A 15,285-nucleotide genomic window follows, 5' to 3' on the forward strand; every position below is an offset into this window, starting at 1 on the left:
CATCCTCCTGGATGTACATCTCCAGGCCCATGTGTGGTGTGGAGAGCACTTTGACTCCTTTGCCCGTGGACTCACTAACACTTCTCTCCCAGGCAGTGAGAATGTCTTGTCACACTTGAACCACAAGTGGATTCTGGATTCTCCCGCTTGGAATTCATGGATCTAACCTGGCAGCAACCAATCTATATGTCTTCTGTAAATGATCCTCCAAGGGTTTACCTGTAGCAGTGCTGTCATGCTCCCAGGAATAATCACAAGGTTTGTGTTTATTTTTGTAAGTCTTTATTCTGTGATGTGCCCTTGAAACCCATGAAGTTCCAGCTTTGTCTATAAATCTTGTTAAAAGGGTGTGGGTTGCCTGTTCCACACAGCAAAAAAAAAACCCCTATTTTTCAATTATTTAGACACTATTCATCTTCTCCCTGAAGCCTGGTCAAAACTTCTGGTTTGACATTGTCCTTTGCTATAGAGTGAGGGATGGTGGCAGTTTTCCTATGTGCATGTGCTGTGGCCAGTTCCATAAGGATGACTAGGATGTGGAGAGAGGGTGGTTTTGATTTGCTTTCTGGTACTCTGACGATTAACAATTGCCGTGTCTTTGCAAGGTAATTTTTGGGAATGCGTATAAAGGAATGAAAAAGGGTGTTTTGTATTCTTCCTCTACTTGCTCAAATACATAATGTCAGGAGTATAAAGCAAAAACAATGTTGAAATGCCTCTATTTATTTTTTACATAGCTCTCATGCCTGCAATGTTTTCTTTGCTGAAGCTGGGCTCAATGTTACATTGTTAATACATACCTGCCACTCTCAATTGCTGTGTGGGCTGTGTGGGTGTGGATTCATTCCCAATCCTTTCCTATCGCCCCCCATGTGAAGATCACGTTGTGTTTGCTCTGTGCCGTCGAATGATCTCATATGCTGCTTGCATTTTCTGAAAACTTTACTGCATGATCAACACATTAAGGAACAGACTGAAGGGCTTTTCTGCAGGTTTTTGTTTGTTTACTGTGAGACATTGATTTAGCGCTGTCCTATATTCTAGTTTGCTATGTGGCGTTTGGTTTCTTTTCCTCTGCAATTCATAATGGCCAATTCAGATTTGAATTGCAGGTTTGTTGCACTCGGTTGCCTACAGTACTTGGCAGTGGATAATTAGTAATAATACAAAAGATGGAGCATGTACTGAGTGACTCTTTCCTTGTGAAAAACCTCCACCTTCCAGCAATCCTTGGCTCAAGGAATATGTTTGCTGAACTACCTGCATGCTTCATAGCCTCTGATGGATGCTTTCTGCCTGACTCGTGTCTTTCTTTTCTGTACCAAGTGATCCTCCTTGTCTATACAATTATTTCTGTTGTGCAATTATGTATACCATTCAAAGAAGTACTTAGCTCTGTTTGCTCCAAACATGTTTCTTGCCTTCCTTTGGTTCTTCTGCAATTTCCATCGGTGTAAAACCATTTGCCTCCCCCTTTCTGATTGCTGATGGCTGTAGAGATCCCTGGGCTGTTTCCCTGCTGGTAATTCCTTCCCACAGTCTGTTTCGTCTTGCACCATGAGGAACCAGCTCATCATCACCACAGGTGTTTTTTTCTGTGCCAGTCTAATTCTGCTATCTTCCTTTTGGGAGGGGATGGCCGGAGCCATAACCAGGTCGTATTCAAGAGCATTAAACAAAATATTTTCTATCCCTCCATGGCATTGCCTCATGCTGCAGGCACACAGAAGTGTTGGGCTGTAAGTGGAGCCCACCTGCAGACCACAAGCCTTTTACTTGATCCCTCTGAAATGCCAAAGCAGCCAAAAAATGCCCCAACCATGTGCAAATGCAGATTTCTGTCCTGACTGTGGGGAACAAGCCGTGTGTCCACAGGAGAATAAAATAAATGTCTTGGGAGCTGTCTGTGCAGACATGAGGGGTTAGGCCTTCTCCTGTGTTTAAGCTGTCAGACCTTTGCAGTGTTGGGTTTAAAACAGAAGTTTACCTGGTTTACTTGTTTGTTTTTTTCCCAAAATCAGGTAAAAACTGGTTGTTGACATCAGTTTGAATCACATTTCTTGCTATAAAGAAATTAAATTCATAACCAGCTCTTCAGAGCATTCAAAAATACTAAATATATATCTGAGGAGTAAACATCACTTGTCAAATGAAAGGTTTTGCCTTTCCTATTAACTGTGTAGTAAAATCTGTGCAATAGTCACAAGGGGCACAGAGAGGGGGATTTTGTATTCAGTAGATAAGAATGAGCTAGGCTTTCCTCCAAATTTTTGTTGCAGTTAGAAATTTGCAAAGACCTAATTGTACGGATTCCCAGCTCCTGAGATGCTTCTTATGGTTGCTTGTTTCCATCATAAATGGTTTAAATGTTTCCTTTTATTCTCCCCCTCTTTTGTTTCAAACTGGACTGCCAGCCACAATGGCTTTCAGGACCTCTTTAGAAAATAGTGCCTTATTTTTTTGTCACCCTGCTTTACAAAAATGCTGTTTGACATTGTAATATTTTTAAAAATGCATAGATTTTGTTAGGATTGGAATAGGTTTTTTATAGCAAATGCCAGGAATTAAATCCTAATGCTCATAAATTCTACAGCAGAATTTCCAGGTAATTCACTATCCCCAGGACTTCCTACACGTATGGCCTACCAAGCCCCTGATGACATTTTCTTTTTGAGGGAACTGGTAGGGAACTGTTCAAAGTGACCCATTCCTGGGTAAGTGCTTCTGGAGAGCTCAGGGTGCCAGCTGGGCAGGAGGAGGTCAAAGCATCTGTTGGGTAGTTTTTAAGATGCAGTAGGAAACCTTGCAGTTGTATGCAGAGGAAAGACAGAGAAATAAAGTGCAAGTTCAACAGCTAGTCATGTATCTGCCTGCAGGGATGTCATCACACAGCTTGGAGATGCACATTCCTCCTGGAGTGGCTGAATGAACAAACCCTCAGTGATTGGTAACCAGAGGGTGCTGAGAGGCAGGTTTGGGTTTTATGCCTCTGTTCAGTAGATTAGAGGTACCAAGACTGCATAGAAGGTTTCCAACAGCTGGAGTTATTGGGATGAGCAGTGTATGTCCTAGGAAGATACCGTGAGATAGAAATGGAGAAAATGGGAGTTTAATGGCTTATTAGCAGTAGTGAAATTGAACTACACAAACAGGAGCACCAAATGTGTGTTTGAGCAGGTTATGTCAAACCAAGGTGCTGCTCAGCTGTGTTCCAAGGAAACACAGCCTCTCCAGACCTGGTCACCAGCAGGTGAGTAACCCCAGCTCTGGCCTTAGGATGTGTTGTCTTGATTACTTGTCAGCAGCTGGTCCTTCAGAGCTATTCCCTGATAGCTTCTCCTCTGAACTAGCCACTTTTGCTAGGAATGTGTCTGTCTCTTCTAACATCCCAAGGAGAGCACAACCATAATTCACAGAAGCTGCCAGTAGCCAGCAGCAGTAACCAGCTCAGGGTTCCACATGTCCCAGAGGATGCAGCTTTTCTAGTTTTGTTGCATAATTTTCTCTCCCCTGGAGTTCCTATGGTTTAAGGATAGCTGCAGAAAAGGAAATTTTTGCCCCTTCTACTTCAGATCTCAGTCAAGTTAGGACTTAGTCCTTGCTGTCAGATAAGCCTTTCCCAGCCTGACCAGTGCAGCCTGTCTTTGCAGCCATCATTATCTGGCTGTCAGCTGGGAGGCTGCAGCAAGCAGCAACATTTTGTGTCATATCAGGCAATACTGAAAGACCTCTGTTACCAATTGTTGAAAAGTTAGGTGAAGACTGCTACAAAATATGCAGAATAAAATATAAAAAAGATTTGCCACCGTATTTCTTTTATCTTTTATTTATTTTCCTACAAGCAGGCAGCCTGAAACAAAGCAAGAATGAGGAATGTGATCCCAAGGCATTTCATGTTCAGATTCCTTTCTGAAGAAGAATAAATCATTTCAGCCCAACTGTGCAGCTGTAATATATATTAAAAAAAAAAAAAAACAGCAGAAAACCCAAAACCGAGTGCAACACAAAGCTAGCAATAAAGCAGGGTGTTGGAGAAGGGTCAGGCTTACGGAGAATTCATTCTTTTGGCTTTAAAATGCATGCAGAACTCAGACTTACTTGTAAGACATGGTGGTCTACTGAAGATGCAGTTCGAAGACTGCAGTGTTTTTTCAAACTATTTTCTAGCCATGGCTGTATCAATATACAGTTCAGGTGGGCTGAAGGAAGATGCATTAGAGTAAACTGTTTGTTTTTGCCAAGTCATTGCCATGAAATTGTGTCCTTGCTTGAACCTGTGTCCTACTCAGCTGACCCTGTTATTGCAGTCTGGATTAATTCAGACCCTGTATCTTTCTGTCTTTCCTGCCAGAAAAAGCACTGTCACCATGGTCTCTCAAGAACAGTTTGACAATATTACATGCACTTGCTTGGCTGTCATGCTCCTGCTTTGTTAATTTTGATACTTATTTCTTTGGAAGTCTTACTTTTAAATTATTCTCAATTTCAAGAATAGATAACTTCTTTGACATTAATTTGCTACAGGCATTTCAGCCAAGTCTTTCATTAATCATAAGTCACTTGAAAAAGGCCATGTGAAAATTTTACTGCACAGATGACAGGTATTATCCCTTTATTCCTATGTGATGCTAGAAGAATAGACAGTGTATTTGTAATAACAATCTGGTGTTCCCCACAGTGCAGCAAGCTATTTTATTAGCTACCTTCAGACAGCTTTATTAATTGGACTGTCCTTCAGACAGCCTTGGTGGTGAAAAATGTGTTCGTAACACAGCTGAAAATATAAATCATAACAATATTTTTCAATTTGTAAAATTTATTTCCACTCACCTGCTGTCTTCCTTTGGGGCAGAACAGAGACTTGCATAATGCAGGACATATGTACACTTATTGATCTGGAGGCCTCGGGATTATGGAGAGGTGCTAAACATTTTGTAGCCTCTTTGCCCACAGTTATTTTGCACAACACAGAAGCAATATCCTGCAATCACAGTGAAAGCTGTGGTCTGAGGCAGAGCATTACTTCTTAAAAAGTACTGATTGTCTTCTCAAAAGTCATCCTTTAAATCTTCAAAGGTTTCTAGTTGTAAGGAATTAAAAAGACATTTTATATCACCTGAGAGATGGTATATTCAACAATGTAGCAGAATAACATTATGATGGAATACCGTTTCCCTATTAATGATTCAATGAAATATTCCAGCCTTCATTTTGGGTAAATATATTTGATCAGCTGGAGTCTCAAAGCTATAAGTGTTCAAAAAAAGTCTCAGTTTCAGGAACATAATTTCAAGCAAAAGAGCTTTCTTTTCTTCTCACACAATTTTTACTCAGAGAGGATGCCCTGCCCATTCTTGATTTTACATGTATCAGTGCTCGTAGTGCTGTTAGTTTATCCCAAGCTGTGTCTCCACTGACTCCATATGCAGGTCCATTGACCAAGACCCTTCAAGTAAAGATATTTTATCACAGTAACGAGTTCTTCCCATACCTGTAGGGCTCTTTGAACAGCAAGAGCAAATGTAGGCAGCTGGTTTATGTGGAGCAGTAGTTGTTCATTGTTACTCATAATGTCACTCTTATAAGTCATTAAAATAAGCTACTGGTGTTTCTGCATGAACACAGTGCAGAGTTAAACCAGAAATTGTCAAGGCTGGATGCTGCCTACCTCAGAACTTTAAATGAGTTCTGGAGTAATTAAAGACAAAACCAAGAAATGTAACTCCAAAAGTGCAGTGTCTAAGTTAAAAGACCCATAAACCAGAATCAGAGGCTGGAAAGATATCCATTGATAGACTTGTTAGAGATATTAGTTGAGATGATGCAGTACAGCCTTTCCTATATGTAGGAGGGATTAATGCCCCTGTCAACCTGAGCTGTTTGTGCAGTCACTGGAGCTGAGAACCACTCCTTCAAATGCAAGACACCCTGGACTAGTCTATAAAAAGATTCTAGTGAAAGTAGTTTTACTGAATAAAGAAGTAGATTTCTAACTGTCAATTTTCTAACTTCTAGTCCTTTCCCTGGACTAATTGATACTCTCTATGAGTATAGTTATTTTGCCCTCATAGTGTCATTCATAATATTCTACATGCACATTGATACATTAGCATATCTTCCAGAGGTTGATCATGACTGGTGTATTTTCCAATCTATTTAGAGCAGTTGTTATTATTATGACAATATTTAATCAGTTAATATCTTAAACTAGCAGATCCCATTCTCAGTGGAGTAGTCCATGCTGTTTAATTACAACCGATACCTGGAGAAAATATTTGAAAAGTAAGGAAGTGCAGAGTTAAGAGGGGGCTGCTTAGCATTAAATTGTTAGCCTAATAAAATTGTCCTCTAGCATTACAGAACTTTATCATTTTACTTCACTTGCTTCAAAATTTCAGAGTTGTTGTATCAGAGTTGTTGATCCCTACCTCTCAAATCAATATCTCACTGCAATGTCACAAACCTCTTTCATTTCCAGGATCAAATCATGTAGTCAGCAATATACATTTATAGAGACCTAATTTAAGAAAAGTATTGACAAAATCCAATGTGTATGCTGTGAATTTCATTGTAACAGGTAATTTGTCTCTATTCATTAACTTCAGCAGCATAGTAACCTCTATTTTACATTGCTAGAGAAAGTGGAGATATCAGAACTACTGTGAATCACTGATGGAGGTGTACTCACCTCACTCCAAAGTAGGATTTTAGAGTTAGTTAAGTCTTTCCCTCAGAAATTTGATAAAATATCTAGGTCTGAAGAGGAGTTGGGAGTGATAATGTCCTTTGCCTCCACTTTAAAAAGGATATTTACAATGTCTGAGAATATATTTGTGCACAGGTTGTGGTGTGATGTCTGGATGTGTGTGCAATTAGAGGGGTAAAAAACTAGTTGGATGTTGGGCTCAGAGAATAGTGGTTAATAATTCATACACTACCCAGATGCCAGTAATGATTGAACACTAATTTCTTCTGCAGAATAGAGAATTTGTTTTTCTTTGTCCACTGCTATTGCAGTGCAAAAAGGATACTTGGAGTTAGTGGGATTCTTGAGAAACAATGTGTTGAAATATTGCAGAATGGGAAATGCAGTTGTAGAGTTACATCTGAATTCAGAAGATCATACATCAATTCTTTTCTCTCAAGGCTTTCAGTGACTTTGTGCAAATTATTTAATTTCTTTGTACTCCCCTCATCTGTGGAAACTTAAGCCAAGCAACTTAATGATAGGGTGGGAATGGTGTGCAGCTCATTTTGGGAATAGATTAGGGACTGATCCTTCAAGCAGCTCTGCATCTGATCTGAGGGCAGTTTACTATTTGCAGCTACATGGGAGATGGATATGCTGTAACTGATTTAGCAGAACCTGAAAGGGGAAATTAATGCAAGGCCTCATTTATCACTGCTGGTCCGTGTTCGGCTGTGACATACACAAATTATTGTACAATGAACAGTGGAATATCGCTGTTATTCTACACATAATCTAGGTATAGAATGATGATTAATAGTACTTTGCTGTCTTAAATTGCCATTAGATTAAAGAAGAAGTCCCAGTCGGTGGATATTAGTGGGCCAGGATGCAACCCAGTGGCAGCTGAAGCTCAGACACCTCAGCCCAGCAAAGCTGTACCTGCCACTCCAACAGCAGCTTCCGAGGAGGAGCAGGACAACACCACCAACACCCAGAGGCGTCACCCACGGAGGAGTGATTTGAAGAGATATTACACCATTGGTGAGTTTTCTTTCACAGAAAAAAATCAATTATATTTGCTGCAAAAGCAGGGTCTGACTGTTTATTTGTGGTTTATTTCTTTTGCTTAATCTTGGCTGGCTACTAAGTTGACAAATACTTACAACAAGCAAGAAATTATCATATCCTAATGCTGATGTCAAATTACTCTAAAGAATTAACCTGCTTTATTTACGTGAATTCTTTCTTACTCCTTTTTTATTTTATTTTTTTTAATTCCATAAGAAGAAGTATTGAAAAAAAGCATAGAAGCAATTTTGAAAGGAATGCTTTAGGAAAAATGCAATTCTTACAATGGATTGCACTGGAATTTCAATAGAGGTTGTTTAGAAGGTTCCTGATTAGAAAGGATTTCCAGTTTGGAGAGGGAGGAGGTATTCTGAGTGTGAAGAATTATTTAGGGGGCTTATCGGTACCTTTCCCTGAATATTTTGGTTTTCTGGATCTTCATCTGGGATGTCAGCATCTCCATGGCTCTTATAAAACCATCTTAGGCACTCTGGAACATGTTTTGCAGCCTGCTTCCCCATAAATAAATTTGAGATTGTGCTTAACTCATTTCAGCAAGGCTGGAAGGGACCACAGTGGGTCATCTGGTCTGATCTCCCTGCTCAAGCAGGCTCATCCCACAGCACATGGCACAGGATTGAATCCAGATGGCTCTTTAATCTCTCCAGTGAGGGATACTCCACAGCCTCTCTGGGCAACCTGTTCTAGTGCTCAGTCACTGCACAGAGAGAAGTTCTTCCTCATGTTCACGTGGAACTTCCTGTGCATCAATTTCTGCCCATTGCCTCCTGTCCTATTGCTTGGCAATAATTTGTGAGCTGTTGAATTATTGCAGTATAATGTGATTGCTTCTTCTGCTCCAAAGGAGCTATTTACATGTCTTTAACTTGTCTAAAAGATAAAGAAAATTGTGTTTCCTTAGAAATCTTTCATTCTTTTATGTCTGATCCCTTGAAACTGGCTGTCATTGTAAGTTATGTTGCTTTTAAAGAAGGAAACTTCATTAGCAATCTACCCATTTTAATAATGAAGCCTGTATTTTAAGTGGTGAGTGACTGTATGTGTTTGCCTTTTTCTGATGCCCAAAAATTTGCTCTATGGTGGTTTTTTTTCTCCTCTTTTCTGCAAATGCTCCTACAGGAATGTCAAAGATAAACCAAAATTGCTTTATCCATGAAGTAGGATTTAGAATGTGGGGTGGGTTTCATAAGAGTAACATTGAAAGTAGAAATCCCACATTATCAAAATGAGTTCTAAATCTAATTCAGTATTAAAACATATTGTTGCCAATTTGACCATAGTTGAATATTCTTCTGTGACCACCCAAAACACAGTCTGCATATGGAACTACAGATTAAGGTTTGTGTTTATCTACTTGTTAAATTTGATTCACTGCAGTTTCTTTTGGGACTCTACACAATCTTTATAATGTGAACTCCCATCTGTATGTGCTTCGAGTGATCACAAGCACTAGTTGCTCAGGATGTAACCCCTGTGCTGAAGGAACAGAATGTTGTTCATACATTTGAATAATTTGTTTGGATTGACTGGAAAAGGCCTCTGAAGGTTGTGTAGTCTGGTGTCCTGTTTAAAGCAGGACCTCAGCCAACACCAGATAGAACAGCCAAGGCTTTGTCTTGCTGAATTTTGACAGTCTCCAGGGGTGGATACTCCACTGCCTCTCTGCCTGTCATGCTGGAACATGGACAGTGTGTCCACAGACAACAGCAGTCGTGGGCAGCTTGCCCATAAACAGATGCTGATGTTAGTGAAAAACAGTTGCAGACCCTAGGGAAGTGTGAGGGGAACAGACCACAGAAAGTGGCCAAACTTGTGTGGTTTTTTCCAAATATCATCTTCCATTATCCTTGGACAGGGTAATGGGAGAGTCCAGAGACATCTGGACTGACCCAGAATGGGAGAGGTGTTGGTTTTCTGTTCTTATACATACAGCCTTGCCTTTGGGACTTCTCTAAATCATAAAGATTAAGTTGCTAGAGCTAGTATTACTGCATAGTGCATTATGTTGGACTTGCTGACAGGTAAATGAAAGACACAAGAGTTTCTCTGTATCTTCTCAAATGTTTGATGGCACATGTTCCTGATGACTCTGAAAATGAATGATTTAATCTAGGACAGCACAGTACTGATACCAGATGAAAATGTTTATTGTACTGACTGAATTGTTCCAATATTGAGTCTATGGCTTTGGTAACCTGAAAGAATAATTATCTTCATAGAGCATATGTTAATTTATGACCTATGTCACCCTCTTGACTGAAAAGAAATTTTCTGTGACTTGTCTCAAAAATAATTTCATATAGTTTAAATCTTATAAAATATTTTGTTACTTTCTGAGGATTAATGTACTGACACACCTGTAATAGACTCATACTCTAAAATAGAAAAAAAACCCCAGATTTCTGTGATGTTTTGCACATGATTGGCAGTTATATAGCATAAAAAAGCCCATTAGATCTATTGCTGACTTAATACAATTACACGGAGGTTTACCATGTTTTGCCCTGGTTTTCATGTTGTTCTACTAAAAGCAACCTGAGTTCAAGATCAAGTAAATGGGTTAAGAAAATATGTTAGAAAATTAATGCTCTCAGCTGACTTTTTTCTTTTATTTTGAAATTAGTATTCTATTACATTAACCTCAGAACAAATTGGCAAATGATAGTGTTTATGGCAGTGAGTAACTGAGCTTGAGCTAACAAGTGCTAAATGTGTTTCGTGTTACTTTCTTGCTCCTTAAGGATTTATTTTTAGTAGTTATCATGATGTGTAAAGTACTTTATAGATATGACAACTGAGCTCAAATACATAAAAAAGTATCACATCTATGTTTAGACTTGTGCATATAGACAGTTTGTGCTTTAAAACGGAACTGTCAGCATCACATTGTCTATTAAATTCAAACTTGCTTTAGTGCCTAGCTGGATTTGTTAATATCTGCCCATTTTATTAAATAGCCATGCAGCTAATGATTATGTGTAAGAAATGTGTAACCAGTTTTGCTTTATCAATTCATGGGAAGTATTAAAAATAATCAAAGGTTTTTTAAAAATATGTGGATTTTTTTGATTTGACTATGAAGGAAACACTTCAGCGATCTTTCTATAATCACACTCTGCTTTGCAGATCCAGAGATGTGAGCATTTACTTTGCACACATATGGAAGAAATTGTAGCAGTTTGTGTATGCTTGCAGCTACTGTGAGTAGGCACAGGCAATTGTCTAAGAGGTTGTGTTTCTAAAGGCTCTCTAGCATCAGAATATTTTTAATTTATTTTTTGCCACCTTATGTGCACACAGATTTACCCAGACCTTCCAAAACTGATTGAGTAATGAGGAAGGAATATCTGGTAATTCCAAGAGATTTTAAAATTTCATCAGCACTGCTCCTACTTTAGACAGCTATAAACAAGTTACTTATTTTGCATTTCATCTTTCCCACGGACTACACTTCAGGTGCTTTCCAAACTTAGTGAGTCTAGCTACACTTTTTAAAAGAGGTGGGAAAAGTAGGTAAGAAAGAGAACGGATAGAAATAGGCAATGGGGAACAAGTTGTGTGCTTGCTTGCAATGAAATAAAAAATGGAGAGTCAGTGAAGGGGGATAAATAGCTCTTCCATATGGCAGGCTCAGCAGGCAGGAAGGCTCCAGCACCTCCAGTGCTGAACTGGTGTGAAGAAATTGAGTGGGAACCTCTAGATTAATAAGATGAGTGTAGGAAAAACAGTCTGCATGGTGGGTTGGGATGAAGTTTTTTGGAGAACTCTAGAAACAGCACCCAAGACACTTAAAAATAAAAACCTAAAATTAGACTTTTTAGATGCTTCAGGCATTTAAAAATTCAGGCCACTTATTTCTGAAATGCTTTTTGTTGAGCAGCTCCCTCAAGAGAGAAGAAGAAGGTGCCTGAGTCTTCAGCACTCTGAAAAAGGGGCTGGAATACCAAACAATGGAGAATGATAGGGGTAACCTGAATTCAAAGCAGTCAGGCTGTATCAGCTTAGTGACCTGTCCAATTTCAAGAGCTACAGCTGTTCTCAGGTGGCTGCCTCACAGCTGTGCTGTTTGTAGGACCCAGCTGAAGGGTTGTAGGACTATAGTTCACAGTATGATGCCTCAGGATATACTTTTAGCAATTTATGAAGGTGAATGCAGTAGTTAATGTTACCCTATAGAGACATGCATTTGAGGTGAATACTCAGCTGTGCAAGCCTGGTGTGTAGTGCTTAGATACCTCTAAGAAGACATACCCAGTGGACTGTCTAGCTAATAACCCTGCTTTTGTAGATGTAAAAGGCCTTCTTTTGTTCTATTTGCCATTAAAATAAAACTGCAGCACTGGTATAGAGTAAATACATTATTTAAAAATAAGAAGGTCACATATAAATAATGTCCTGATCAGGCAAAAGAAATTATGAAAAAGGACAGAAATTCATACTATGAAATGTTATAGTAAAGTATTGGTGGGGAGATGAGGAATGCAGTCTTTTTTTTTTTTTTTCCAATTGTATCTTCTATTGAAAGCCTTAATGCAAATGCTGCTGGTCAGACTCTTGCTTGCACAGCTCATTTCCTTTAGAAGACACCTATCAACTGCCCCGGGAAGCATCTTTTGTTGGAAGGTGTTGCTGCTACAACTACACACATTTAGTAGTTTAGACAGAATGCCAAAGTATGTATGTGTGTACATAATATGCAGCATGAGGACACTTGGGAAATACTAATTGCCAAAGTTCCCTTCCCTCCAGTGATCCCTTTAAAAAAAAAAAATCATATTCTACTTGTTTAAAAAAAAAAAGAAAAGGAAAAAAAGAAAAAAGCCCTTTCCTCCTTCATACTCTCTTGCAAATGAGGTCAGTAGAATTCTTAACAGAGAAAATATTTTCTGCTAGCTTGACCTTGCCATATTAGTACTCTGAATTAACTAATATAAAATCAGTGTGGAAGAGAAATTAAGCTTTTGGGATAAGCAAGTCTGAATAAATACATATTAATTGACTAAGTTTCCGAAACAATTGTCTAGTAACTAATGCCAAAGTGATAACTGGGAAAAGACTGATTTTTATGTGGGTTCCTAATCTTGTTTATAAGAAACAAAGCTTCAGTGGGTAGTCACTTTAAATTTTGCTGGCATTAGTTTAATCATAGAATCACAGAATGGTTTGGGTTGAATGATACCTTAAAGTTGATCTAGTTCCACCTGCCTTGCTATAGGCAGGCACATTAACACTGGACTGGGTTTCTAAAAGCCTCATCCAGCCTGGCCTTGAATCCTTCCAGGGACGGGGAATCTGTGCCAATGCCTCAGCACCCTCGCAGTAAAGAATTCTCTCTAGTATCTAAACCAAGCCTCCTTTAGTTTACAGCCTTGTCCTGTCACTACATGCCCATGCCAAAAGTCCACCTCCACCCTTCTTGTTGGTTCCCTCCAGGTCGTGGGAAGTTGCTATAAGATTTCCCTGGAGCCTTTTCTTGTCCAGGCTGAGCAGCCCCATCTGTCCCAGCTTGTCTCCATAGGAGAGCTGTTCAGCCCTGTGATCATTTTGGTGTCTCTCCCCTGGACTCACTCCAGCAGGCCCCAGGGCTGGGAGCATTACTCAAGGAGGGTCTCTCAGAGTGGAGCAGAGTGACAGAATCACCTTCCTTGACCCTCTGGCCACGCTGCTTGTGATGAGGCCCAGGATACGTTTGGCTTTCTGGGCTGTGAGCACACATTGCTGGGGCAGCTTGAGCTCCTTGTCAACCAGCACCCCCAAGTCACCACTAATAACTCAGAACTTCTAAATGTATTGTTGTGAAAAGAAGATGGATATTCCAAAGAATTTAATGCATAGAAATAGAAGTTATAACTTGTCACAGGAATTACTACTAATGCAAAAAGAAGTATAAAAGAGTGTTTATAAAGTGAGTGTATAATAGAGATGATTTTATCCCCATAAACCGAAACCTAAAACATAATGTTTTTTTCAAGTGATTAATAAATCTATTCTTCCTGTTATGAAAGGAAGAACTAAATGAAAAGTATCGGCTACTATTTAGTAGATACAATTATACCTCACCTTTGTGCTATGTGCTTTCCAGTGAGTCTGTTTAAGCCATGACTGTTACAATGATTTGGAAACATCATATTGTTTAGATAGGCAATAGATGAATTTTCTTTTTGTTTGCATACATTCCAGTTTGTTTCCATAAAAATATTAGTTTAAAATATGTCAGAACTATCTGTTTAAATGTGAATTTTTGCACAGTTATTACTAAATTTATATGGTGTCACAGAATCTGCCAATATAAAATTAATGTGTTAATTAATTAATAAGAACTAACATCTGTTCAAGTGGTGATTTCATATCTGAGATCTCTGACCCTGCTGGAAATACTGGAGCTGCTGTGAGACAGCTAGTCAGACATTACAGTGAATCTGCTGATGGACTCAAAACTGGAAAAGGACAACATTGATCCACCTGGAAATATAAACTTATTTGCAGTCAAGCTGAGAGTTTTATGGAGTTTACTTCCTGGGACTACCCATTATTGTAGCCACTGTTTAAAACAGGGGATTTGCCTCTTACCTTCTCTAAAACAAGCATGAAAATTGTTTGAAAGACAAAATTGTGACTTGTGGTACTCTTGTTTTCAGTGTGAAAATCCCTTCCTGCTCTGCAAGATTTTATTTGGGGTGCTCTAGAAAGATATTATTCTTTTTAGAAGACATTATCTGATATTTGGTATATTTACTGTAGAGATTTTCCTGCAAAGAATACTTCACTTTCTTTCCAAATAATGTTCTTATCATTTGGCCATTGAATATATTTGCTTCTACTCTTCTGCATAATTTAATGTCATTCCTTTTTGTAGTGACTCCCAAATTATTTTGTTTATTTGTTGCTGATACTAGCAAAGCACATAACATACATAGGTGTATTAGTTGTTAGATAAGTGGTGGAGTTTGTTGCAGTAGGTGCTGTAAATTTCAGCTGCATCTTCTCCCTTTTCGAGAAGGACAGATGGGAGATGGAGCTGCCAGTTCTGTCTCAGAGGATCCAGATGCTGTTCGGACACATTTGCAGAGTTTGACTCTGTCCCATTCACTCCACTTATAATTTCTTTATTGAAAACTCAGTACTTTTTGAGAAGCATCATTCTGACTGCCTTCTTTCAAATATGATTTCAGAAACTTTTAGAAGAGGAGGCTGTTTTCCTAGCACCTCATTACCTGTTTATGAGCGATAAGGGAAGGGAAATAATTTGGGGAATGTGTGGATAATAAAGAAAGTATCTCTCATAGCAACAGTAACTATGCAAAATTCTTACTCATTCAACCTTTCTGAAGATTTTTATTAGTGATTCAGATCACATAGCTACTCTGGATGAGCAAGCAAGCATTTATTCATGTCTTTGTTTTTCTCTTTTTTAGTATTTCAAACTTGGAGCCATTAGAAGCCAGTTTTTAGTGTTGTATCCTTCTTTTGTCCTTTAAAGATACTCTCTGCATATCCTTTGAATA

General features: G+C 38.9%; 1 protein-coding gene across 18 annotated transcripts in view; it reads left to right on the forward strand.

Annotated features, from left to right (window-relative positions):
* OXR1 (oxidation resistance 1) overlaps positions 1-15,285 on the forward strand; it is a 258,863-nt gene that overhangs the window by 121,291 nt on the left and 122,287 nt on the right. For 10 of the 18 annotated variants that reach the window (XM_088178110.1, XM_088178148.1, XM_088178190.1 and 7 more), the window contains 2 exons: positions 93-258; positions 7,536-7,732. In XM_088178110.1, coding sequence (XP_088034236.1) covers positions 200-258; positions 7,536-7,732 — 256 coding nt within the window. In that variant the 5' untranslated portion in view covers positions 93-199. The remainder of the gene's footprint in view (positions 1-92; positions 259-7,535; positions 7,733-15,285) is intronic. The other 8 variants (XM_014879325.2, XM_088178098.1, XM_088178134.1 and 5 more) reach the window with 2 other exon arrangements.

This window comes from Sturnus vulgaris, chromosome 1 (assembly GCF_052056855.1).
Source record: "Sturnus vulgaris isolate bStuVul1 chromosome 1, bStuVul1.hap1, whole genome shotgun sequence".
In the NCBI taxonomy this organism is placed as follows: domain Eukaryota; kingdom Metazoa; phylum Chordata; class Aves; order Passeriformes; family Sturnidae; genus Sturnus; species Sturnus vulgaris.